Source organism: Balaenoptera acutorostrata, chromosome 19 (assembly GCF_949987535.1).
Source record: "Balaenoptera acutorostrata chromosome 19, mBalAcu1.1, whole genome shotgun sequence".
Lineage (NCBI taxonomy): Eukaryota > Metazoa > Chordata > Mammalia > Artiodactyla > Balaenopteridae > Balaenoptera > Balaenoptera acutorostrata.
Window position 1 is genome coordinate 51,718,032 of NC_080082.1, and position 26,815 is coordinate 51,744,846.

At 38.7% G+C, this 26,815-nt stretch overlaps 1 protein-coding gene and 1 pseudogene across 2 annotated transcripts; one reads left to right on the forward strand and one right to left on the reverse strand.

Annotated features, from left to right (window-relative positions):
• Positions 1-1,711: 1,711 nt before the first annotated feature.
• On the forward strand, positions 1,712-2,493 carry LOC103003229 (40S ribosomal protein S4, X isoform-like; annotated as a pseudogene).
• An 8,817-nt stretch (positions 2,494-11,310) lies between these two features.
• Positions 11,311-25,454, reverse strand: ZNF571 (zinc finger protein 571). 2 transcript variants are annotated; one of them, XM_028161893.2, is made up of 5 exons: positions 25,128-25,454; positions 21,979-22,067; positions 20,092-20,218; positions 19,721-19,816; positions 11,311-14,264 (listed from the first exon to the last, which is right to left on the reverse strand). In XM_028161893.2, exons 2-5 carry the CDS (start codon positions 21,985-21,987, stop codon positions 12,571-12,573), a joined length of 1,926 nt encoding a protein of 641 aa, XP_028017694.2. In that variant the 5' UTR covers positions 21,988-22,067; positions 25,128-25,454; the 3' UTR covers positions 11,311-12,570. The 2 variants fall into 2 exon arrangements, with proteins under 2 accessions (XP_028017694.2, XP_028017691.1); XM_028161890.2 differs by lacking the exons at positions 19,721-19,816; positions 20,092-20,218; positions 21,979-22,067; positions 25,128-25,454 and adding an exon at positions 19,576-19,636.
• Between the last annotated feature and the right edge of the window lie 1,361 nt (positions 25,455-26,815).

Below are 26,815 nucleotides of genomic sequence, written 5' to 3' on the forward strand. Positions count from 1 at the left end.
AAATGAAAAGATTAGCCACCAACTGGGAAAAATATTTTCCAGTCATACTTGATAAAGGATTTTAATATGAAAAGAATTTTCAGGGCTTCCCTGGTGCCGCAGTGGTTGAGAATCTGCCTGCTAATGCAGGGGACACGGGTTCGAGCCCTGGTCTGGGAAGATCCCACATGCCGCGGAGCAGCTGGGCCTGTGCACCACAGCTACTGAGCCTGCATGACTGGAGCCTGTGCTCCGCAACAAGAGAGGCTGCGACAGTGAGAGGCCTGCACACGGCGATGAAGAGTGGCCCCCGCTCGGCGCAACTAGAGAAAGCCCTCGCACAGAAACGAAGACCCAACGCAGCCAAAAATAAATAAATAAATTTATAAAACAAAAGAATTTTCAAAATCCAATAATATACTCCAATTTAAAAATGAGCAAAAGATTTGAACAAATATATAACCAAAGAACATATACAGATGTCAAATAAATGCATCTAAAGATATTCAACATCATTAGTCATTAAAGAAATGCAAATTAAAACAGATAAGTAAATATTATGCCACCTATTAGAATAGTTAGCATTTAAAAAGCTGAATATACCACATGTTGCAAAAGATGAGGAAAAACTGAATCTCATACGTTGCTAATGGGAATTTAAATAATACAAACACTTTGGAACACATTTTGACAGTTTTAATTAAAAAGTTAAACACACATAAATAGGAACCAAAGTCTCATAACCTAATACTTCAAATGTCAAGGAAACAATTAAAAAATTCTTCTTATACCGAGAACCAGGAAAATCTAAATGTGAGTGGGAACAAACAGATGTAATTATCTGATAATGAGTTAAAGCTGCTGTCGTAAAAATGCAACAAGCATTTGAAAACACTCTTGAATCAAATGAGAGAGAAAGATTGAAAGGGAATACCAGGAAAGAAAGAAAAGATACAAGAAAGAATGAAATATAAATATTAGAACTGAAAAATACAATAACTAAATTTTAAAAATCACTGGGATGGGCACTGTAGCAGAATGGAGATGACAAAGAAAGTAATCACTTAACTTGAAGATACATCAAAAGAAATTATCCATTCTGAACAATAGAGAGAAAATAGATTGGAAAAAAAAAAGTGGAAGCTCTTAGACCTTAGGGACAACAATGAAAGATCTAACATTCTTATCAGAATCCCAGAAGGAGAGGAGAAAAAGCAGAGCTGAAAATATATTTGAAGAAAGATGGTTTAAAAACTTCTCAAGTACAGGACTTCCCTGGTGGTGCAGTGGTTAAGAATCTGCCTGCCAATGCAGGGGACATGGGTTCAAGCCCTGGTCCAGGAAGATCCCACATGCTGCGGAGCTACTAAGCCCGTGCACCACAACTACTGAGCCTGTGCTTTAGAGCCCACGAGCCACAACTACTGAAGCCTGTGCACCTAAAGCCTGTGCTCTGCAACAAGAGAAGCCACCACAATGAGAAGCCCACACACCACAACAAAGAGTAGGCCCCAATCGCCGCAACTAGAGGAAGCCTGCACACAGCAATGAAGACGCAATGCAGCCAAAAATAATAATAATAAAATAAATTTTAAAAAAGTGTTCTTCGTTAAATACATTTCCTAAATAAATAAATACATACATACATACATAAATAAATAAATGGCCTAACCATCACTTATAATTTCACTCAGAAGCGAAATTGCTGGCTCTTTTCATGCCTAGCGTAGCCATGGCTCATGGTCCCAAGAAGCACCTGAAGCGCATATCAGCTCCAAAGCATTGGATGCTGGATAAACTGACTGGTGTGTTTGCTCCTCATCCATCTACCAGTCCCCACAAGCTGAGGGAATATCTCCCCCTAATCATTTTCCTAAGGAACAGATGCCCTAACGGGAGATGACGTAAAGAAGTTCTGCATGCAGCGTTTTATTAAGATTAATGGCAAGGTCCGCACTGATATAACCTACCCCACTGATTTTATGGATGTCATCAGCATTGACAAGACTGGAGAGAATTTTCGTCTGATCTATGACACCAAGGGTCGTTTTGCTGTTCATCGTATTACACCTAAGGAGGCCAAGTATAAGTTGTGCAAAGTGAGAAAGATCTTTGTGGGGACAAAAGGAATCCCTCATCTGGTGACCCATGATACTCACACCATCTGCTACACTGATCCCCTCATCAAGGTGAATGACATCATTCAAATTGATTTGGAGACTGGCAAGATTACTGACTTCATCAAATTTGACACTGGTAACCTGTGCATGGTGACTGGAGGTGCTAACCTGGGAAGAATTGGTGTGATCACTAACCAAGAGAGACATCCTGGTTCTTTTGATGTAATTCATGTGAAAGACGCCAATGGCAACAGCTTTGCCACCCGTCTCTGCAACGTTTTTGTTATTGGCAAAGGCAACAAACCATGGATCTCTCTTCCCCGTGGAAAGGGTATCCGCCTTATCACTGCTGAGGAGAGAGACGAGACTGGTGGCCAAACAGAGCAGTGGATAAAATGATCTCTAGGTGACATGATTGGAAAAGTCTTTGTACTTAATTAAAGATAATACCACATTTTTTTTTAAAAAAGTGAAATTGCTGGATCATATGGTTTTTATTCTTTTTTTACATGAGCATTTACCAGCTGTCAGTTTTCTTCTTTATGGTGCTTTAGCTGCTTCCCAGTTTTGTTGTGTTGGGTTTACATTTTCATTTATTTCAAAGTATTTTCTCATTTTTCTTGTGATTTCTTCTTTGACCCATTGGTTGTTTAAGACTATTGTTTAATTTCCACATATTTGTCAATTCCCCACATTTCCTTCTGTTATTCATTTCTAACTTAAATTCCGTTATGACTGGAGAACATTCTTTGTATGATTTAAATCCTTTTAAATTAATTAGACTTGTTTTCTAGCCTAAAATATGGTTTATCCTAGCAAAAATTGCATATATACTTGAGGAAAATGTGTATTTTGCTCTTATTGGTTGGAGTTTTCTATATATGTCTGTTAAGTCTAGTTGGTTATGTTGTTTAAATCTTCTGTTTCCTTGATGGTCTTCTGCCCAGTTGTTTTATCCATTATTGAAAGTGAACTGTTGATATCCCCAAGTATTATTGTTGAATTATCTATTTCTCCCTTTAATTGTCAGTTTTTGCTTCATATATTTTGACATTTTGTCTTTAAGTTTATCCATATTGTTGCAGGTGTCAGAATTTCCTTCTTTTTAAAGTCGGAATAATATTACATTCTATGTATCTGCCACATTTTGTTTATTCATTGATCTAGTGCTGGACACTTGGGTTGCTGGGTTATGTGCATATATGGTTTTTTTGTTTTGTTTTGTTTTGTTTTTGGCTGTGTCAGGTCTTAGTTGCAGCACGCAGGATCTTTGTTGAGGCATGGGGGCTCTTCGTTGTGGCACGTGGGCTTCTTTCTAGTTGTGAGCACAGGCTCCAGGGCACGTGGGCTCTGTAGCTATGGCACATGGGTTCCAGAGCCCATGGATTCTGTAGTTTGCGGCACGCAGCCTCTCTAGTTGAGGTGCACGAGCTTAGTAGTTGTGGCGCGTGGGCTTAGTTGCCCCGTTGCCCCGTGGCATATGGGATCTTAGCTCCCTGACCAAGGATCGAACCCACGTCCCCTGCATTGGAAGGTGGATTCTTTACCACTGGACCACCAGGGAAGTCCCTGCATATGTGCTTCTAATTGTATGTTTTCTTGATTGGATTGACACTTTTTGATTATAGAATGTACCTCTTTGTCTCTGATAATTTTGTCTTAATGTCTGTTTTATCTGGTAGTAGTATAGCCACTCCAGTTTTGTTTTTCTGCTGTTTGCATGGTATATCTTTTTTTCTGTCCTTCAGTTCTGAAATTTTATCTTTGAATCTTAAGTGTCTCTTGTATTCAGCATATAGTTGAATCATATTTTTAAATTCTCTGCTAACCTCTACCTTTAATTGGAGTGCTTAATCTAATGACTTTTACTATACTCATGAGAAAGAACGTCCATTTTGTTATTTGTTTTCTATGTCTTACATCTTTTTTCCCCTCTGTTCCTCCATTACAGCCTTCCTTTGTGTTAGACATTTTTCTATCGTGTCATTATAATTCCATTGTCATTTTTTAGTACTTTTTATTCAGCTATTTTTGTGGGGATTGCAATAAATATCTTTATTTATAATGGTCTGTTTCAAATTAATTGCAATTTAATTACAATTGTATCTAAAAACTTGCTTCTCTTAAGTTCCATTTTCTTCTTTCTCTCTTGTGCTGTTATTGTCATACAAATTACATCTTTATACATAGCATGCTGATCAAAAATGTATTTGTAACTCTTGCTTTATGCAGTTGTCTTCTACATGAAATAGGAGAAAAAAAGAGTTACAAACAAAATGTACATTTATTTTGTCTTTTATATTTGCCTGTGTAGTTACCTTTCACTGGATAAAGAATTCTTGGTTGGCAGTATTTTTCCTTCAGCACTTTTAATATATCATCACACTGCCTTCTGGCAGTTATTGTTTGTGATCAGAAAACAGCTGTTAGTCTTGCTGAGGATCCCTTGTACATGTTGAATTTCTTCTTCCTTGCTGCTTTCATGATTCTCTCTTTATGTCTTAGCTTTTGACAGTTTATGGTGTCTCTGAATGTGGATCTCTTTAATGAATGTGTAGATTTGTTTTTCACTGAATTTGGGAATTTTCAAACATTATTTCTTGAAATAGTCTTTCTGCCCTGTTCTCTCTCTTCATCTTCTTTTTAAAAATTATTATATAAGTTTCAGGTATACATTATAATTCAACATCTCCATACACTAAAAAGTGGTCACTTCCAAAAATGTAGTCGCAATCCATCATGGTACAATTGCCTGCCTTCACCCGTTGGTCCACCCTCCAGCCCACTTCTCCTCTGGTAATCACCAATCTATTCTCTGTATCTGTGACTTTGTTTTTATTTTGTTTTGTTCATTTTTTGTTTTGCTTTTTGTTTTTGAGTTTCCACATATGAGTAACAATTATATGGCATTTGTCTTTTTCCTTCTGACTTATTTCACTTAGCACAATAGCCACCGAGGTCTATCCATGTTGTCAGAAATGGCAAAATTTCATTCTTTTTTATGACTGAGTAGTATTCCTATAAATATATGTACCCCATATCTTCTTTATTCATTCATCCATCAACGGAGACAGGTAATTTCTATATCTTGACTTGTATATAATGCTGCAGTAAACATAGCGTGCACATATATTTTCAAGTTAATGCTTTTGTATCCTTCAAATAAATACCCAGAAGTGGAATAGCTGTATCATATGACAGTTCTATTCTTAAAGTTTTGAGGAACCTGTATACTGTTTCCCATAGCAGCTGCACCAATTTACAATCCCACCAGCAGTGTGCAAGAATTCCGTTTTCTTCACATCCTTTCCAACGCTTGTTAATTTTTGTGTTTTTGATAAAAACCATTATAACAGGTACAAGATAAACTTTCATTATGGTTTTGATTTGCATTTCCCTAATAATTAATGATGTTGAACATCTTTTCATGTGCCTGTGGCCATTTTTATGTCTTCTTTGGAAAAGAAGACCCCTATCAATCAGCCTGTCCAGATATTCTGGGGGAGGCTCTCCATACTCTTTCCCTCCCAAGGAAGAAGTAGACAACTGTGATTTTCGCCCACTCACTCTTCTTGAGCTGAGGATGGGGAGTTATGGTATCTACCAAAACAAACCAGTGTCTGTTTTCCCCCAGTTGGATAATTGTGTCATACCTGTCAGACTTCTAAGACTGTTATGTAAGATGCCAGTTCTTTGGGTAGCCCCAGCAAAGTTGGAGTACTGAACACATGTATCAACTCTTTCCTTCCCCACAGTGAAGTTGAGGGCTGGTATTTCACATCTGCTCACTTTGCTGAACAAAGGCAATGATCTATGGTGTCTACCAGCCAAAGCCACGATCTCCATTCTCCACTGGGTGACTAGACTTTGCTGGACCTGTCGGAGCTCCATGACTGGCAAGACAGTAGCCAGTATTTTGGGGAGCTCCCTAGAATGCAGGATGTATGAACTATCTGCTTTCCTTCCCTGTGTGAGGCTGGTAGCTAGGGGGTTTCTCACTGATCATTTGGTATTGCACCAGAGACTGAGACTTTGGCGGGATGGTGTCCCATACCTCTCTACAAGTTTTGGTCAGTCGGGTTTTGCATTTTCTTGGTGTGCAGAAGCCTGTCAATTAGTTTCTAGATTTCTCACAAAGAGAATTTTTCCATGAATTGCAGAATCAGTGGGTTTGTTGGGGAAAAGAGGGCCCAGGACATCCTGTTCCACCATATTGCTGACATTCCATTTATATGTATCTTAAACTTCTTTACATTTTCCCAAAGGTCACTGGGGATCTCTTCTTTCAGTCTTTTTCTCTCTGTGCTTCATTTTTCCTGGCATGTTTTTGAATTCACTGATTTTTTTCTTCTCTTGTGTTTAATCTCCAATAAAATTTTCTTCTTGGATAGTTTTCTTTTCTATAAGTTCCATCTTGTTCTCTTATATATCTTCCATTTCTGTTTTCATTATATTTATGGTTTAAAAAGTCTTCAGTATATCGAGTATAACAGCTTCTTTAATAATGTTATACTAATACCATTTTCCCTGCCATTTCAGTCTGGGCCAACTGGTTGATTCTTCCTGGTCTTTTGTCACATTTTTCTACTTCATCATATAGATACTGGACATTGTTAAATTTACATTGTTAAATGGTGGTTATTGTTATTCTTTTAAAGTGTTGAGCTTTGCTCTGCAGGCAGTTACATTACTTGCAAGTTGGCTTGATTCTTTTGAAGCCTTTAAAAAGCAGTTTAGGATAGGTCTGAAGTGTTTGCTTTACAGATAGTTTAGCTCTACTCCTAATACATAACTCTTCTGGGCTACCTAATAAATAGTATGGGTGACCATCCCATCAGGGTCAGAATTAGAACATATCTTTGCTCTGTATCAGCTCTGGGCATTTTACAACTAGCAGCTCCTTAATTACTCTTTGCCCGGTCTTGTAGGATCACACCCTACTTCTTTTAGGAAAGATTAAAAAGTACTTTTTTGTACATTTCTGAAACTCTTCTCTGCATAGCTCCCTCCTTAACCTAACTGCCCTGCAACTTGCAGGCATGTCAGTCTCATGGTCCTCATCTTCTCAACACAGTAACAGCAGGATGCTCTCTATTTGGGGCCGCCTTTCTCATTATCCAGAATGTGTCCCTAGGTGGAAAGTTGGTGTGATCATGTTGCTCACTTCATTTGTTTCTCTCAATCAGGGATCAGGTCCTGTCCAAACCTGTTATTCCATCATGACTCCAAAGGAATTCCATATTTTTTGCCCCTGCTGATGTTATGGGGAACAAATACTCTCATACATTAATGATGAGAATGTAAATTTACTGTTTTAAAATTTGGCATAATCTGTTAATATAAAAAAAGTACACATAATTTGATTTAGCAGTCTAATCTGTAGGAATATATTCTATGGAAATAAAAAACCAACATGCAAAAATAAGCATATAAGGATATTTATTGCACTGGTTTGCAGCAACAAAGAAATAACTTGAAAGGAATGGATAAAGAAGATGTGGTACATATATACAATGGAATATTACTCAGCCATAAAAAAGAACAAAATTGTGTCATTTGCAGAGATGGGAATGGACCTAGAGACTGTCATACTGAGTGAAGTTAAGTCACAAAAACAAATATGGTATATTAATGCATATATGTGGAATCTAGAAAAATGTTAAAGATGATCTTATTTGCAAAGCAGAAATAGAGACACAGACGTAGAGAACAAATGTATGGATACCAAGGGGGAAGGGCGGATGGGATGAATTGGGAGATTGGGATTGATATATATACACTACTATGTATAAAATAGATAACTAATGAGAACCTACTGTATAGCACAGGGAATACTACTCGGTGCTCTGTGGTGACCTAGAAATGGGAAGGAAATCCAAAAAAGAGGGGATATATGTATATGCATGGCTGATTCACTTTGCTGTATAGCAGAAACTGACACAGCAGTGTAAAGCAACTATACTCCAATAAAAAAAAAACCACACACACACCATAAAACAAAAAACAAACAAAAAACCCCCAAAAATGACCATGAATTTAAAAATCTCCTGGTTGTACATTGAAAACAAACAAACAAAAAAAAGAAAGAAAGAACCTGAATACCCAGCTTGGGGGGAATGGGTAGGATATATCATGGCATTGCTGTTACAATGTTCCTGTTTTATTGTAGGCATTTTAAATAAGAAAAGCACAGTGCACAAGAGACATACCAACCAAATGCAATGTGCAGAACTCATTTAAATCCTACTCAAATAAACCAACTATAATTAATAAAATTTGTAAAATGAGTCAGCTGTTCAAGATACACACTGAAATATGTAGAGGGCAAATGACATAATATACTGGATTGGCTTTAAAATATCCTAGCCAAAAATATTTGGAAGACGAAACAAGAAAGGCAAAAAATGGGTGATTATTAAAAATATGTGGTAAGTTCATGGCTGTTCATTTTACTATTCTATTTTGGTATACATGTGAAATTTTCTACAATAAAAAGTTTAAAGAGGGACTTCCTTGGTGGTGCAGTGGATAAGACTCTGCGCTCCTAATGCAGGGGGCCCGGGTTCGATCCCTGGTCAGGGAACTAGATCCCACATGCATGCCGCAACTAAGTAACCCACATGCTGCAACTAAGGAGCCAGTGAGCCGCAACTAGGGAGCCCACCTGCTGCAACTAAGACCTGGTGCAACTAAATAAATAAATAAATAAATATTTTTTTTAAGTTTAAACAAAATAAAGCAAGTTACAGATAAATGGGTACTTATCCCATTAAAACATACTCTTATTACATTCAGCTGTGGACCATATTTGAAAACAGAAGGAAACAACAAAAAATAAAAACCAAAGTTTTAACAGTAGATGGTTGGGAGATAGTGAAGGTGATTTATTTTTTAATTTTTATTTATTTATTTATTTATTTTAACATCTTTATTGGAGTATAATTGCTTTACAATGGTGTGTTAGTTTCTGCTTTATAACAAAGTGAATCAGTTATACATATACATATGTTCCCATATCTCTTCCCTCTTGCATCTCCCTCCCTCCCACCCTCCCTAGCCCACCCCTCTAGGTGATCACAAAGCACCGAGCTGATCTCCCTGTGCTATGCGGCTGCTTCCCACTAGCTATCTATTTTACATTTGGTAGTGTATATATGTCCATGCCACTCTCTCACTTTGTCACAGTTTACCCTTCCCCCTCCCCATATCCTCAAGTCCATTCTCTAGTAGGTCTGTGTCTTTATTCCCGTCTTACCACTAGGTTCTTCATGACCTTTTTTTTTTTTCCCTTAGATTCCATATATATGTGTTAGCATACTGTATTTGTTTTTCTCTTTCTGACTTACTTCACTCTGTATGACAGACTCTAACTCCATCCACCTCACTACAAATACCTCCATTTCATTTCTTTTTATAGCTGAGTAATAAAGAAGATGTGGCACATATATACAATGGAATATTACTCAGCTATTTTTTAATTTTTTGCACTATTTCTTTGGTATGGCGTAAACTTTTTTTTTTCCTTAAATTTAGATCCATGGCCCATTTTTAAATTTTATTTATTTATTTTTATATTTCTTTTTGGCTGTGTTGGGTCTTCGTTTCTGTGCGAGGGCTTTCTCTAGTTGCAGCAAGTGGGGGCCACTCTTCATCACGGTGCACGGGCCTCTCACTATTGCGGTCTCTCTTGTTGCAGAGCACAGGCTCCAGATGCGCAGGCTCAGTAGTTGTGGCTCACGGGCCTAGTTGCTCCGCGGTATGTGGGATCTTCCCAGACCAGGGCTCGAACCCGTGTCCCTTGCATTAGCAGGCAGATTCTCAACCACTGCGCCACCAGGGAAGCCCTGGCGTAAACTTTAATATGGAATGTTGTAAGAGGAATGTAATGACTTTTGAAAAGAATTATATGCATGTAAGGGAAATAAAGCTTAATTTTGAACAGTTATGATGGTATCAATATATCTTAAAGTAGCAACTAAACCAGTATTGCAGCCACGACTTCCATTTGTCTTTAATAATCCTTTGATTAGTGTACATTCCTATCCCCTCCCACTACCTTAAAAGGTAAACCCTAAGTTTAAAAATTTGATTTATGAAATAAACGTAACAGTGCTGAAATAATTAGCATTCATTCAAGTTTCTCCTGTTAAACAATCTTGTAACAACAGCATCAAGAATAAAAACCTTACTAAATTGATCTAAGATGACAGAGTAGGGAAACGATTGTGAAAATTTAAGCTAGAAGGATTGTCCCTGTATAGGTTAGTGACTGATTGTAGAACAGAAAAGCATTATGCCACCCACTAAATTTAAATAACTGCAATTATGCCTTAAATTTCCTCTTATAATTATTCCTTTTGGTCAAGAATAGATTTCTCGAAGTGTGTTCACAACACAAAATATTAAGTATTATGGAATAGAAGGGATTCATGGTCAGGACTGGGAAACAATGGGTTAAACAAGGTAATATTTTCTTTATTGCGGGACTTCTTACAATTTTTTAATTTGGCTTCTTCAAAGTGGAATTCATTAAGCCAATAAGAAAATTTGGTTATGCATGGCCTTATATGCAATGAGGCAGAACACTTCATCTCCAACGGTATTTTGGAGATTATTATTTCTTGAATGTATCTTAGGAAAATCTGGTTCTGGGTATTTTCTACAAAAGGCTGCTAACATGCATATATATTACTTGTCAGAGGTATTATCAATAACTTATTATCATTGTAGCACATAACATTCTACTTACATTCCATTATTTACATTTTCTTTAAATTTAGTTGGGCAATAATGGTAGTCCCTGAATTGGAAACAATGATGGCACAGTTTGTCTAATCTGAGCGGAGAATGCATGACTGCATTGGCATCACTGTGGTTACACTAATGATTCAGAGTGTTCTAATGGTTCTCAATCACACTTATCTTTTTGTTGTTGTTTAAAAAATGGTGGATTAACATTTAGATTATAATTTTGTAATATATATGTAAAACCAGTGTTTTTTAGAGTGGGGATAATGAACAATATTAAGTTGTGAAGACAACTAAGTGGGCTGCAGTGTTCATTACAGACTATGTAATAGAAAACAGCAGAGTGCCTCGCATATGGAAAAGCATTGTCTTGGGAAATTTTGTATCAATTCTTCTATCAATGTCTTTTATTTTACTTTTATTATTATTTTCTTTTATTTTACTAATTGTTATTTATTTCCATTATGTACTAATACATTTCATTATATATCATCATAGTATCTGTTCCTTGAATTGTAGAAGAAAAACATAATTCATACTTTATAATGTTCAAAATAATTGCATGCACAAACATGTCTGCTAATTAATTACTTGTTAACTGGGTTTTAAATGTTTTATATTATTCAGAAATCCCTGAGAGAAGTCATGTAAGTGGTTTAACTTGAATTTAAATTATGTTTGGGAAAATTGGTTAGGGTACTTGAATGGGTTGGAAACATTATTTTTCCCATTTGAAGTAATGGGATGTAGGTAGGCTCTGAAGTTTGGGCATCAGAAAATTTACTGTTCAACATGTTATCAGGAATAGATTAGGTTCAGATAATGAGGAAAAACTGTAGTTGGTAAATTTTGCTTTGATTTCTCATTTAAGACAATATTTTATAGGTTTTTTTTTAATGGCATTAACTTGGCTATCATTTTGTTGGTAAATTCTTTTATCCTTAAAGTAGTAATTAGAAAATGTGGAAAATGACTTCTGCTTTTGTAATTTGTTGTAGAAAAATCACCTCTCCTTGATTTTATAAAAAAGCTCTACAACCATAAAGAAATTTCTTCCATAGAGTTTCTTTCCAGTATGAATTCTCTGGTGCAGCAAAATTTATGAGCTCTAAAATAGAGGCCTTCATACTCTTATTATGTTCTAAAGCTCTTGTCATAGAATAAATTATTTGGGTTCAAAAGGGGATAGATGGTAATAGAATGTTTACATCTTTCTATGGCACTTATAAAATATTCCACCATTTGACTTCTCTAATAGCATTAATAATGATGATAATAATAATGATAATAATAATAACGATAATAACACTGAATATCAGATACTGTCCAAAGGGAGTTACATGTGTTTAATCACTTACAATTTGATCATTATTATACCATTATAGTATTTTACACATAAAGAAATGGAGGCACAGAGAAGTTAAGTAACCTATCCAATTTCACAGTTAGGAAATATTAAAATAGAGATGGTGCTCAATAAAGGATATAATTCAGCATTACATTCCAGGGTTATAGAGATTTTTTAAAATGTTTAATGGGTTCCAGAAGTCATTTATTTCTGCATTCATGAAGTTAATATAAGCTTTCTAAAAATGAGTTGATTTTGAACACAATCAAAAGGATGTCCTATATTCATTACAAACATAATATGAGTTCTCTAATATTCCAGAGCTGCTGAAGATGGGTGAAGGCTTTCTTATATTAAATCATATATAAATCTTTCTCAATTATGAAGCCTCATATGTTGAATAAGTTGTGAATGACGTCTAAAGTCTTTACCACACTGGATGCATGCATAGGGTTGCTCACCAGTATGGATCCTTTGATGTAGAGTAAGTTCTGAGCCACGACTAAAGGCCTTCCCACATTCCTTACATTCATAGGGTTTCTCACCATTATGGGTTCTTAGATGTTCAGTAAGGTGTGAACCACGAATAAAGGCCTTCCCACATTGCTTACATTCATAGGGTTTTTCACCTCTATGAATTCTCTGGTGTTCACTAAGTTGTGAGCCATAAATAAAAGCTTTGTCACATTCCTTACATTTGTAGGGTTTTTCACCTGTATGAATTCTCTGATGATATGTAAGTTGTGTGGTACGAAAAAAGGTCTTCCCACATTCCTTACATTCATAATGCTTCTCACCATGAATTTTTTCATGTTGAGTAAGATATGCACCACGAATAAAGGTCTTTCCACATTCCTTACATTCAAAGGGTTTCTCACCTGTATGAATTCTCTGATGTTCACTAAGTTGTTTGCCACAAATAAAGGCCTTTCCACAGTCCTTACATTTGTAAGGTTTCTCACCTGTATGAATTCTCTGATGTTGAGTAAGATTAGAATTAGAAATAAAGGCTTTCCCACATTCTTTGCATTTATAGGGTCTCTCACCTGTATGAACTCTCAGATGATAAGTAAGTTGTGAGCCACGAGAAAAGGCCTTTCCACATTCTTTACATTCATAGGGTTTCTCACCTGTATGAATTCTCTGATGTTCATTAAGTTGGGAGGCACATAAAAAGGCCTTCCCACATTCTTTACATCTGTAAGGCTTTTCACCAGTATGAACTCTTTGATGATAAGTAAGGTGTGAACCAAGAATAAAAGCCTTTCCACATTCCTTACACTCATAGGGTTTCTCACCACTATGAATTCTCTGATGGTAAGTAAGCTGAGAGCCAAGAATAAAGGCCTTCCCACATTCCTTACATTCATAAGGTTTTTCACCACTATGAATTCTCTGATGGAGTGTATATTGTGAACAATAACTAAAGGCTTTCCCACATTTCTTACATTCATATGGTTTCTCTCCTGTATGAACTCTCTGATGTTCAGTGAGTTGTGAACCACGAATAAAGGCCTTCCCACATGCTTTACATTGATAAGGTTTTTCATTAGTATGAATTTTCTGGTGTTGAATCAGATCAGAACTACGACCAAAGGCCTTTCCACATTCCATACACTCATAAGGTTTCTCACCATTCTGAATCCTCTGATGTTGAATATAGGTTGGCTTTTTGCTGAAGATCTTCCTACATTTCTTAACGTCAGAGTGTTTTTCTTTATTATGACTTTTCTTATGTTGAATACGGCATGACAAGTAGCTGAAAGCTTGTTTACATTCTTTACATTTGTACAATTTTTCCTTGGTAGGATTTATCTGATGAAGAATAGGGGACATGGAATGGCTTTGAGTGGCCTCTTCTTTACAGGTAATTTTCATGTGCATGTATGGTCTTTCCTGACTTCTCTGTTGATCCTCAAACTTGCCTTTGCACTCTGTATTTTCTCCAAGATCATTGCACTCAAGGTTATGGCTGATAGGTTTCCTCATATTCTCCCATTGCAGTGATTCTATTTCATAAGTTCCCTTTTCTGGACATGACTTTTTGGTCTCACAGCTGTATTTCAAGTCTGTAAAATAACAAGAAAGCAAATTCCTGCTGTTTTTGTTTGTAAGAAAAAATAAACCTTCTAAGGTAAAAATGGCAGATAAAATGATAATTCTCATAAGAACAGAATGGCTTAAACATTGCTAAAAATTTTGTGCAATTTAAAAAAAGGCACAAGGAGAGAACATAGAATGAGGGGAATTTATAGGGGGAAAATTAATTAAGAAACCAGATTAAGTCAGTGGTTCTCAAACTTTGGAGTGGATTAGAATCACCAAGGAAGCTTATAAAATTACCACAAAAACACCCCTGGAAATAAACAAACAAATGCCTGGGTGGATAGCCAATCTATCAACAAATCCTATTAGCTCTCCTGTCAAAATTTATCAAATATCTGACCACATCCACTACAACCACATTAGGCCAAGCCACCCATCTCTCACTGTAATAGCCTCTTATCAAATTCTTATGCATTTTAGACTCCCTCACATGCTGTTCCATCTGCCACGAATGCTCTCTGCAAGGCCAGTTTCTTTTCGTCTAAAACGTACTAACTTAAATGCCAGCTGCTCAGAAAGACTATCACTGAAAACTCTAATTGGGTCCATGCCATGTCCTTATTCTCTATATCTGCACCTTCTTCTTCATTCTTGTTTCAATCTTTGCAATTCTAGAATTACATTTTCTTTATTTATGTTGATCCTCCTATTCCTCAAGCTTCAAGTGTAGGAAAAATACGCCTCTTTATAGCTATTCCCCAGAACATAGAAAGCAAACACAGTGTTTTCTTTTTCCCTTCATGTATTTTTTCAGGTCTTTCTTTCCAGTATCTTCTACTCAAGGCCAAATGTTCTCATATTTCCCAGAAAAGCATAAGGTTCTATAATGTTCTAGAAATAGTGACAACTTCATACACTAAAGAAAAATTTATGTTATTCTGAACAAAGTTGAGAGATGGGTGTAAATTTTCAAATGTAGAAGAACACTATCCACTGTGACTGGAGCCCCAGGCACACTCTGGCAACACTGCATATAGGCTGTAGAGTGTAATAGAGGATGGTAGTGGGAAAGAAAATAAACATATATCAGTAAATTCAAGTTCAAACGGTCTTTTAGAAATGAGTCAGAAATCTGAGGAAAACGTGCTTTTGCTAAAAAGTACAATGAAACTGTAAACTCTAAAGTACAACGAAACTGCAAACTGTAAAGTACAATGAAACTGCAAACTGTAAACAAAAACCCCCACACGGCTCAATTTAACACCAACTCGTCAGCAAAATGTACTGGGATGAGAGTATCTGGCTTCTACTTTCTGTCAGAGAAGCACAATATGGTTTACAAGACAGTAGGAAAGAAACCAACTGGAATATGGTGATTAACGGAACAGTGTAAGGAACCAGATAAATCCAGTTTAGATTCCAAACTGCTCTCCATGTTATAGTAACATGATAATAAAAATGGGAAGAAATATAAATCTAATGATTCTGGGGTGGGAAGCACTGTGAGACCACACAGGGTAAGGTGCTAAATGACAACCTAGTGGGATAAAGAAAGTGAAGATAAGAATACCCAAATCTTAAAACCTTTCTGAGGGTGAGGAGTATGTATGAAAAGGTACTCAAGTAAGTAGTTCTTTTTATTGTCATTAAATCAATGCAAGAATAACTGGGAAAACTGCAAAAGGGGTGATGGCTGAAGACAACAAAATGGAGTCTGAAAAACAGAAGGCATATTGAAAGGCCCCTTTCACTCTTACCCCCTCGAGTCCTACTGAGTCTATCTCCTAAATAGCTCTTGAATCTGTTTCCTTATCCCCAACACCACTGCCAACACTCCGAGGACGCCCAAAGCAACTCTCATTTGAACCACGACAATAACCTACTCAGTAACGTCATGAGACCCATCCTTCTAATCTCCATCTGGCAGTCAGAGTAATATATTAAAAGTGTAAATCACATTATGTCACTGTCCTATATAAGATTCTTCATAAGCTTGCAAATGCTTTTGGGATAAAATTCAAACTTGTTAGTAGCATTTTTCAAACTGCTTTTGACTGCAACCTCACAATAAGAAATGCATGTTATATTATTATGCATGTTATATTGTGAGTACACATGCACAAACATAAACAAGACAAATAGGTCATGAAATTATCTTTTTTACATGTGATGCATTCTAATATTTTATTTTATTTTCTCTTCTGTTTTATTTTATTTATGAAACAAAACTAAACCAAAAAATAAAAACAAATGCTGCTCACATTCAATAAAGATGTTAAAAAACAAACAAACAAAAAACAAATGCTGCTCACAGCCTATCAGGTCATTTCATAACCCCTAGAAGGTGCTGCCTGGCCTGGCTTCTGCCAGCTTCTCCAAACTCACACCTGGTACCTCTCCCTTACTAGGCTCCAACTACAAGGGTCTTCTTTGAATATCTCATATACACCAGGCTCTATCCTCTTATAGCCTTCAGTACATTGTTCCCTCTGCTAGGAATGCTCTTCCCTCTACCCTCAGCCTCCCTACTGGCTTTCCATCCTTTCAGGGCTCATCTGAAATGTCACAGACCTTTGCAATTCCTGAAAAGCCTTCCCCAAACCCAGACTTCTAGCAACACTGCCCCTACAATTCTTTCTTCTATTAAGACAACCACTCCACTCACTGCAGCCTATAAGAAAGGCCCCCATAGCTTTTGGTGCTGGTAAGACCTCCACATCCTGCTATTAAGGCTGGTTTCTCCTGGGAGGTCTTGATTTCCATAAACTCTTAGTGTGACAGTCCCATCACTCTTAGTTTGTAACAGAAATAAGCACCCACCTTCCCCAAAGAGACCACTCAGGACCAATCCTGTAATGCTTGACATCTCTGGGTATCCAATTACCTCTGAAAAGCCCTGGCTTCCTGGGTCCTTGGTCATCACTAAGACTCTCATCCCAATCCAGGTCTGGACATCCTCTGTTATGACCCAATGTTCTACTGCATGCTAACCAACAGACCTTCTGGAACTCACAGTATACTTTCCAGAAGTACTCTAACCTCAGCCTCCCTTCTGATTATCCTCTTCACCTTCTTGCTCTGATTGAAACCTTGAGCACACTGCTTCCCCTGAAACACTGTTTTCCTTCACTTCATTCCACCTACCCTCTCCCATAGCAGATATAATAGACCTTCTTGTTACCAATAATCACAACACCTCTAAAAGTTCAGTTTCGAGCAATCATCCTTTTGACCACTACCACCCATATTTCATTTACCTTATACCATCTCTCTATTATTTATCTCCATCTTAAAGACTCTCCTTTGAAATCAAAACAAAACAACCTCTCCTTTGATTCTTTGGTTCACTTTGCAGCTCCTATCCATTTACTGTACTCCTTCCTGGCAAAACTTCTCAAAAGAGTTGTCATACTTCCTGTCTATACTTTGTATTCCCCTTTACTCCCCTCATAACTAACATTTTGCTGTATTTACTTCCAGGTTTTTTCCCTGCACTTTTATGTAGTTACATATACAAACTTGAATCAAACTTCTTTTTCCTCATTATTATATCATACTTCTTTTTCCTCACTATTATAATACTGTTATTTAAAACTTCTAAAGCATTTAAAAACTTTGTTTGTACCTTTGAGAGCTCCTCAAATGGGCCTTCCACACTGCCTGGTGAGTTAACTCACTATCCCACTGTAGTTTTTACTGTTGACTTATTTCTTCTTCATTCTCTTTTTCATCCTCTACAATCAGGGTTTTGTTCCTCTCATTTCCAAACCTACTTTGTCAGGGTCACCAATATCCTTCATCTTGCCAAATCCAATAGTCAGTTCTTAGCCTTCATCTTACTTGAGCTCTTAGCAGTATCTTTCACAGTTAACCACTCTCTCCTTGTGTTTGTCGTGGCTTCCAGTACACTGAATTCCCAATTACTTCCTAGATCACAGGTTATTCAGGAAGCTCCTCAATTTCCTTTGCTGGATCATTTTCCTCTTCCCAACTAAATGTTGGAATGCCCCATGGTTTAGCCCTTGGACTTTATTTACCTTGCTTTCCATCTAAACCAATCCCTCCATAATCTCATCTCGTCCCATCATACAGAGATTAATCCTATATTTATCTCTTCAGTCCTGACTACCCTCCTGCAGGCTTTCAAATGTATGTCTAACTTCTCTATGGAGATATCTAATGGGCATCTCAAATGCGTAACTCTTGACTTCCATCTGCAGGCTTCCAAACTCTGATGCCTCTTTCTATTTGCAATCCTTCAGCAAATCCTATTAATCCTACCATTAAAACATAACCAGAATTTAACCCATTCTCATCACCTCCACATATTAAACCCCATTCCAAGCCACTATTATCTCTAATATAGACTCTTGAACCAGTCCTCTAACTGGTCTTCTGCTTCCATTCTTACCATCTTCCTACACATAACACCCAGAGTGATCTTTAAACAATAGTCCCCTACTCATCTGCACAAAAGTCTCCAAGGGCTCCCTATCATACCTAGGATAAAACCTCACTCCTTGAAATGGCCTACAAGGCCTCATATGATCTGATCTCTGCCTATTTCTCTGACCTCATCTCTAATTTCCACTTTCACTCACTCTGTTCTAGCCACACTGACCTTCTTGCTGATCCTCAAATAAAGGAAGCTCAGCCTCTCCTCAGGGCCTTTGCACTTCTGTTCTCTCTGCCTGAACACACACTTGCCTTATTTTTACACAGCTAATTTCTTTCCGGTCTCAGTTCAAACGTTACCTCCTCTGAGAGATCATCCCTGCCCATCCTAATCTAAGAACACAATAAGCTCTCAACAAACGTTTGCTGGTTGGAGATACCTAGCTAAATAAAAAAGAACAACTGGGAAAAAACTCAATCAAGAACTAGAAAAAAGGACTGTCTTGGAAGAAACCAAAGGTAGTTTCCTCATTAAAGCAAAAGGGGGGGGGGACGTCCCTGGTGGCACAGTGGTTAAGAATCCGCCTGCCAATGCAGGGGACATGGGTTCGAGCCCTGGTCTGGGAAGATCCCACATGCCGCAGAGCAACTAAGCCAGGGCGCCACAACTACAGAAGCCTGGGCGCCTAGAGCACGTGCTCTGCAACAAGAGAAGCCACTGCAATGAGAAGCCTGCACACCGCAATGAAGAGTAGCCCCCACTCACCGCAACTAGAGAAAGCCCACGTGCAGCAACGAACACCCAACGCAGCCAAAAGTGATAAATAAATAAATAAATAAATAAATAAATTTTAAAAAAAGGGTGGGGTGAATGTAGGAGGAAGAGCGGTAAATGGGAGTTGGAAAGGAAGTTCCTTTGGGAACTCATGTCGATATCACCTTCCTGCTCTCCCTAGGTCTCAGGTCTTCTTTCCATAGGCCTTTGAAGGGAGCTTCACACAAACATCGCAAAGTGTTGTCACTTCATAAAGCAGCTGTATTATTATCAGCAATAGCTGATCCTGTGTGGCCAGCTCTTATTCACCTGAGCTCCATCTTGTCATGGCTCTCACCACCATCCAGGGCTCCTTCCCTCGCTCCAGTAAGGAAAACACGTCTGGCTTAGGGATCGAACATCCAGCTTAAAAGAAAAGAAATGGGACATGGTCATGGGATGAAGAGTCCCAGATTCAAATCCAGTCCATTGGTCATCAAAGAAGAGAAATTGACAGGAAGTGATGAAGGAAGATGTGAAGGTCCGAAGGGTGAGAAATAAAAAGGTACACAGTGGGGCTATCTACTTCTACTTTTTAAAAAACTCAAACATTTCCTTAGGGAATAGAAATCAGAAATTCACAATGAAGGAGGCAGAAAGTATGGGAGACAAATTCTGAAAACTGTGTAAAATGATCTTACCCAGTGAGATCAGGTGGCTGTAGTTCTCCACCATGACCTCCCTGTACAAATCCCGCTGAATGGGGTCAAGGCATTCCCATTCCTCCTGAGAGAAGTTGATGGCCACATCCCTGAAAGTTACCAACCACTGAAACAACAAATCCATTTATTATTTGTGAAAATATGATGAAGATTTTGAGGTGAAATGAGATAAGAAGGAGGAGGGCATTGAAGGAAGGGGGTGATATAATAAACAATATGCCATGGCCGAACCCCTGTAACATTGAAGGAAATTGGGTGCCTGAACTGTAGTGTCAACATGATCCTTGATCACTGCTATTGCCACAGACAAAAATTCCTATGTATACTAGGACAATTCCATTATCCAGAAAGGTCTGGGAATACAAAAGGCCAGATGATTGCAGTTTCCCAATTAAATGAAATATTGTATGCAATCACACAGCACTTTAAGCTTTCTAATTCTCAATAAATAATAAATAAATTCTCAACGAATGGGTTCTTTCCGAAATTATCTTCTCTCTTTAAAGAAAAGGATAAACAAAATTGATGAAATCTTTCCAAACAATTTTTTAACAAACCTCTGGACTGGAACATAGAATTTGGATATAACTTAGAATCTTTTTGAAGATTCAAGTTCATTAAGTCACTATATTATGTCACCAAATATAATGGACATATAGTATTTTCATTTTATGGATGTAATGATCTGCTTATTTGGGAGTATTTAAAACAAATTCTTTAATGTCTTTAATGTTCTTTAATGTCTTTACCTCTAGGAATCTAAAATTCTCAAAAGAGTATACATCTGGCAGATTTTATTTGCTCCTACTTTCTGTGTTCCTAGGCTACAGCAGGCTGATGGATGCCAGTCTAGGTGCACACAGGCATCACTCTGACACATTCTGGCCAACTCTAAGGTAAGCCTTGCCTCTCATTGGTTTCTTGGCAAGAGGGATGTGGTAGGTAGACTAATGACCCTGCAAAGATGTCCATATCTTAATCCCTGGAACCTGTGAGTATGTTACCTTACATGGCAAATGGGACTTTGTAGATGTGATTAAATTAAGAATCTTGGGGAGATTATCCTGGATTTTCTGGTTGGGCCCAATGGGATCACAAGGGTATTTTAAGTGATAGAGGGAGGCAGAAGAGTCAGAGAAGGAGATGTGATAATGAAAGCAAAGATCAGAATGATGTGATTGCTGGCTCTGAAAATTGAGGGGACCCTTGAGCCAAGGAATGTGAGCAGCCTCTAGCAGCTGGAAATGCAAGAAAATAGATTTTCCTCTGGAACCTCCAGAAGGAACACAGATCTACTAACACCTTGATTTTAGCCCTATAAGACTGATTTCAGATTCCAACCTCCAGAAGTATGACAGTAAGTTTGTGTTTAAGTCACTAAGTTTGTAGTAATTTGTTACAGCAGCAACATGAAACTGTACAAGAGGCAAGATCTCTTTCTTCTCAGGACTCAGTTCCCCAACCAATTTCAAAAGCCTCACAAAAAAATCTCACCACACACTGAGATTGGGAACAACCAGCAGAAATGTTGTCACTTCCAAGTGGAAAACTGAGGTTTGTAGAGATAAAAGTCTGTCATGTGTCTCATTTAACTACCTCACTAAACCACTGTGCTAATACTACTCTTAAGGGGAGATATTTCTGCTTTCTCAGGGCTCCTGGCAGAAAACCATCTGGTGCAGGGAAAAACATTTAGAGAAGAATGAAGCTCTTTGCTACGATCACTCACTGGAATGGGAGAAATTTGGGAGCAGTTCCTTTACAGGACTAAGCAAGGCAGAAAATATGGGAATAAATATATCTGGTGTTCATATAACCCAACAAAATGATTGCACTTCAGGGAGGAAAGAAGAAACAGCAACTCACGTGAGGCATGGTTTTGAGAACTGTCAGAACTGATCAAATTTCTGGGTTCCTCTCCTGGAGATGTGCAGAGTCCTAAGAGGAGAGCAGGGCTGGAGAAGGAAAACAAAGCCATGAGAACAAGCTTGCCTCAGAGCCCACAAAATGAGCACCTTGGAACTACCTTTATTTCCCCTCTTTGAGGGAAGTTTGGGAAAATCTCAGCCCTCTTACAAATCCAGTGGAATCCAGATAGAGCAGAGGGAATTCAGGCCAGACTTTTCCTTAATCCCCATGATGCTGAACAGGACCCCAGAGGTTGCCAGTTTCCATGGGCATCTTACATCTCTAGGATAGGGGAGTACCCAGGGAGCCCTGGGGAGCAGCGCTTCCCCACGGCCCACATTCTAAGTGGGATGCTTTGCTCCCATGCTTAAAGGCTCAGGCCCACAAGACTGCTCCTGACTTCAGAAGCCAATCGCAAATCCCAGGCCACTGTACTTCTGACCAACCAGCTATAAATTGGGGGCTCCTACAATCCCCTCCTAAGGCTCTATACTTTGCTAGGATGGCTCACAGAACTCAGGAAAGCACTTCACTTATGTTTACCAATTTATTATAACGGATACAATTTAGGAGCAGCCAAATGGAAAAGATGCATAGGGCAAGGTATGGCGGAGGGGGAGCTTAGAGTTTCCAGTGCTCTCTGGGATTGCCACCTTCAAAGCACCTCAAGGTGTTCACTAACCCAGAAGCTCATCAAATCTAGTTCGAGAGTTTTTATAGGGCTTAACCAGTCCCACCCTCCCCTTTCCTGGAGGTCAGGTCAGTGGGTGGGTTGGAAAGTTCCAACCCTCTAATCATTTGGTCTTTCTGGTGATCAGCTCCATCCTGAAGCTATCTAGGGGCCACATTCCAAGCCACCTCATTAGCATAAATTCAGGTGTGATCAAAAGGGGTTCATTACGAATAACAAAAGACACTCCTATTACTCAGAAATTTGCTAAGTTAGGAAAACCAAATAGTTGATGAAGAAAAGTTCTTATTTATAGAACTCCAGCTAAGAAATGCAGAAGGAATTGAGAGAATTTTTTTAAAAAATCACTATATGTAACCCTTAATAAAATAATAGATCTCAGCATCAATCATAAATGGATGTTATAACCTCTACGTCAGTGTTTCTTACCCTTTTTTTTCATTATTAGTTCCCCCAAAGCCTTTTAAGACAACTTTTCTCCTGATACCACTTACCTATGAAATTTTAATGCCACAGATATACTGTATATGTGTTTATGTACTGTGTCCACAAACCATTATAATATTTAGTAAGAGTTTTGTCTCCCTTCCTGCCAAGAACCAAGTTTCACCCCCGTGGGGGCAATACCCTTCCTTCTGCCATTGAGAATGCATGCTTTAGGTGAAAGAGGAAGAGGGCATTTTATAAAGGAAGAATTAAGTGGACAGCACTTGAACACCAATCAACATGGCATCACCAGAAGTGGGACATCAGACTTTTAAAAACCTCAGGATGTGATGTCACAGGAAGTACACAACATGCCCTATGAATTATTTTTGCCTGAAAATGTGATTTAGGCAAAATATGATCTGAATCTGATCAAGGCTCTAGATCTAACTACCCCTTAACAGAAATATGTAGCATAGGGGAACTAATTATATGATACCACAAGGAAGAAATTAGCCAAAAGGAGAATGCACAATGTTCTATAAACAAATAACCTAGTTTTTCTACAAATCAATGGCAACAATTAAAATAAAATAAAAACAAAAAAATAGAGAAAAGAGTTATGGATTAAAGAAACTTAAGAGATTTGACAGGGCCTTCCCTGGCGGTCCAGTGATTAACACTCCATGCTTCCAGTGCAGGGGGCCAGGGTTCAATCCCTGGTTGGGGAACTAAGATCCCACATGCCAGTCCTCCAAAATATTAAAAAAAAATTTTTTTTAATAAAAAGAGAGATTTGACAACCAAATGTAATGTGTGGACCTATCTGAATCATGATTTGAACAAACCAATTGTAAAAAAAATCTATCTTCCAAAGAATTGGGGAAGTTTGAATATATACTGGGTATATGATATTATGGAATGACTTAGTTTTTAAAGTTGAGATAGCATCATGGTTGTTATTTTAAAATATGTCCTTTTGGTTACATAAGCATACATGTGATTAAAATACACTGAAATACTAAAGAAAAAAGGGGGATGGATAGGTATAAGGATATTTGCAAATGTGTTAAATTACGGCTGAGCGTTGGACACATTGGGGTCATATTATTTTCTACCCTGCTTGAAAATTTCCATACAAAGTTAAAACAAAAGTCTACATTTCCTCCAGAAAGTATAGTTATCTTTCATCAAAAATCTTAGACCAGAAAGGGCTGATTTGTCATCAGGTGGAAAAGGAGAGGTGCAGGTGTGGTTGGTGAGTAGAGTAGACTGGTGAGGCCATCCCTGGAGCGCCATGATTCACAGGGATAGCAATGCCTAAGGACAGTCACTGGTTTCTCCTAAGGTTTCTCCTTAGGAAGATGTTGCAGGAGGTAGCAGCATCTTGAAAAGAAGAAACTTGAGAGAAGAAAGAAAATGGCAACATATTTTAGAAAAGACTTTTAGCTGTGCAATATTTTTTTCCTTTCCTCTGTACGCTTCTGTTGGAAAAAGTAGAACAGAGAAAAAAGAATCAAAGGATATCAAGCCTTTCCCAGAGCCGACCAAACAGTTTAGGACCAATTCCCACAACAACTTCAGGCTGAGAGAGGGATCAGTTTTTCCCCATAGGGCTCTCAAAGTAGAATGGGGCATCCTGTTAGGGTGGTCTTCTGCCTTCCTGGGGCATAAACTCTCATTGTAGGGGCATCTTCAGAATAGCCTCGTTCTCTGGAACTGCGGCACCTGGAACCGCGCGATTCTCAACTGGAGAGACTCTGTCCCTGTCTCACGGCGGGAGAGTACACAGTCACTAAAGGGGCACAGCAGCGAAGTGCGTTAGAAGGCGGCAGGTGAGCCCGTCACGCGGCCACAAAAGCGCGCGCACACTCACACACCCAGCACTGTGGAACGTTCATGATAACATCTCCCTGCTCCCGTTGGCCGGGAACCAAAGTCACAGCGCCGCTTTTGCCGGCGGAGAGCGACGCCAAGTGCACACTCATACCTGCGGCGCAGAGGAACACAGCTGATAGCACCACGCCTCCGCCGCTAGGAACCGAAGTGAAGCGGCCGACGACCAGCGGAGAAAGGCACAGCCACTCCGCACTGGCAAGGCCGACTTCCGTAAGGAATTAACCTGAGTGCTACGAAGTTGGAGATACTTAGTCCAGAGCGAGGATCGTCTCGATTCCTGTCAGCACCGAGCCCCGGCCGGCACACCGGTATTCCCAGCACCTTATAAGAGCTTCCTTCTGGATGCTCCAACCCAAAGGCAGCGTGCGGGTCCCAGCGAGGTAGTGCACTCACCTACCGCTACAGACTGGATCCTTAAGCCAAGGAGTAACGGAGTAAGTGTACGAAATGGCGCGGGGACGCGGTGGCCTCCGGGAAATGTAGTCTTAAACATGAACCCGGCCCGATCCAACAGCATCCAGAGGCAGTGGCCACGTCCTGTGGTCCGGAATCGGGCGCGCCTCGGGGTTCCCTTGCCTGAATCCGAGATCTCACGCTGCTGCGGTGTGAGCCGACCTATTTCATTTTACTCAAGTGACTTCCCAGAGGTTCTAGAAAATCCCAAAGAGGTTACCAGAGCTTGAGTCTTGCAGTGATGCCTTCAGAGAAATGTAGTCCAGGGCTGAAAAACCTGCAGAAGTCTAGGAAGCAGGGTCCAAATTTCTTAGACAGAGCTCTGGCCCGGCCGAGGTGACGGTGACTAACGGGTTGCTGCTCAAAGGGGTTCAGGGGTGTGATGCTTACTTCATGGTCGTGTGTGTGTGTGTGTGTGCGCGCGCGCGCGCCCGCGCAAGTGCAAGTGTCCTCTACAGGGAAAGGGAAGACTGTGGGGAGTGTGATGTGTGTCAGATTGTGCTTGAGACTGTGAGGAATGTTAGTGGATAAGCATGTGATCCATTTGGGATTGTGTTAAAAGTCTGGGGATGGTGTGACTATAGCTTTAAGGATGATGTATGGGATTAATCAGACAGTCTATGATTAAGTATTTTATAACTTGTAAGAAAATGCTTTTTCTTTGCATGGTTATGAATTTAGAATAGATTCCATGGAATTATAGAAATGTTAAGTGAAAGATACATTGAGAGTTCACCTGTAGTAGTGAATGTGGGAAAAGAAATGTGTGAGCATAGTATTGTGAGAGTGGGTATGATTGTCTCATGATGCAGCTCTGTGTAATAGTGGTATCTTTAAGCTTCAGTTTCCTCACCTGTAAAATGAGGTTAACATTCGTGTAACATTTGGAGCAGTGCTGTCCAATAGATATTTCTGCAGAACTGGATTCCATGTGCAATGTCTGTGCTGTCCAATACCATAGCCCTGGCCACACTGGGCTATTGAGCACCTGAAATGAGACTAGTTTGACTGAAGAACTAAATTTTTTATTTTGCTTAATTTTAATAAATTTATATTTAAATAGCTATATGTGGCTAGTTAAATTTGACAGCGCAGTCTGAAGTATCAATTTGCCTTCAAGATTTGGAGGGGGAGAAACTTAAGTAATTTCATCTAGCAAATAATTTGAAAAATGAGTTTTACATTGAAATGAAGAGATGAAAAATGCAAATTCAGCTTTAGTCTTTATTTTGGGGGGAATAATTTGCATAGAGTCCACAAATATTACTATATACCGCAATGATTTTTTTTTACATACCACACACAGATCAAGATAAAGAACATTTT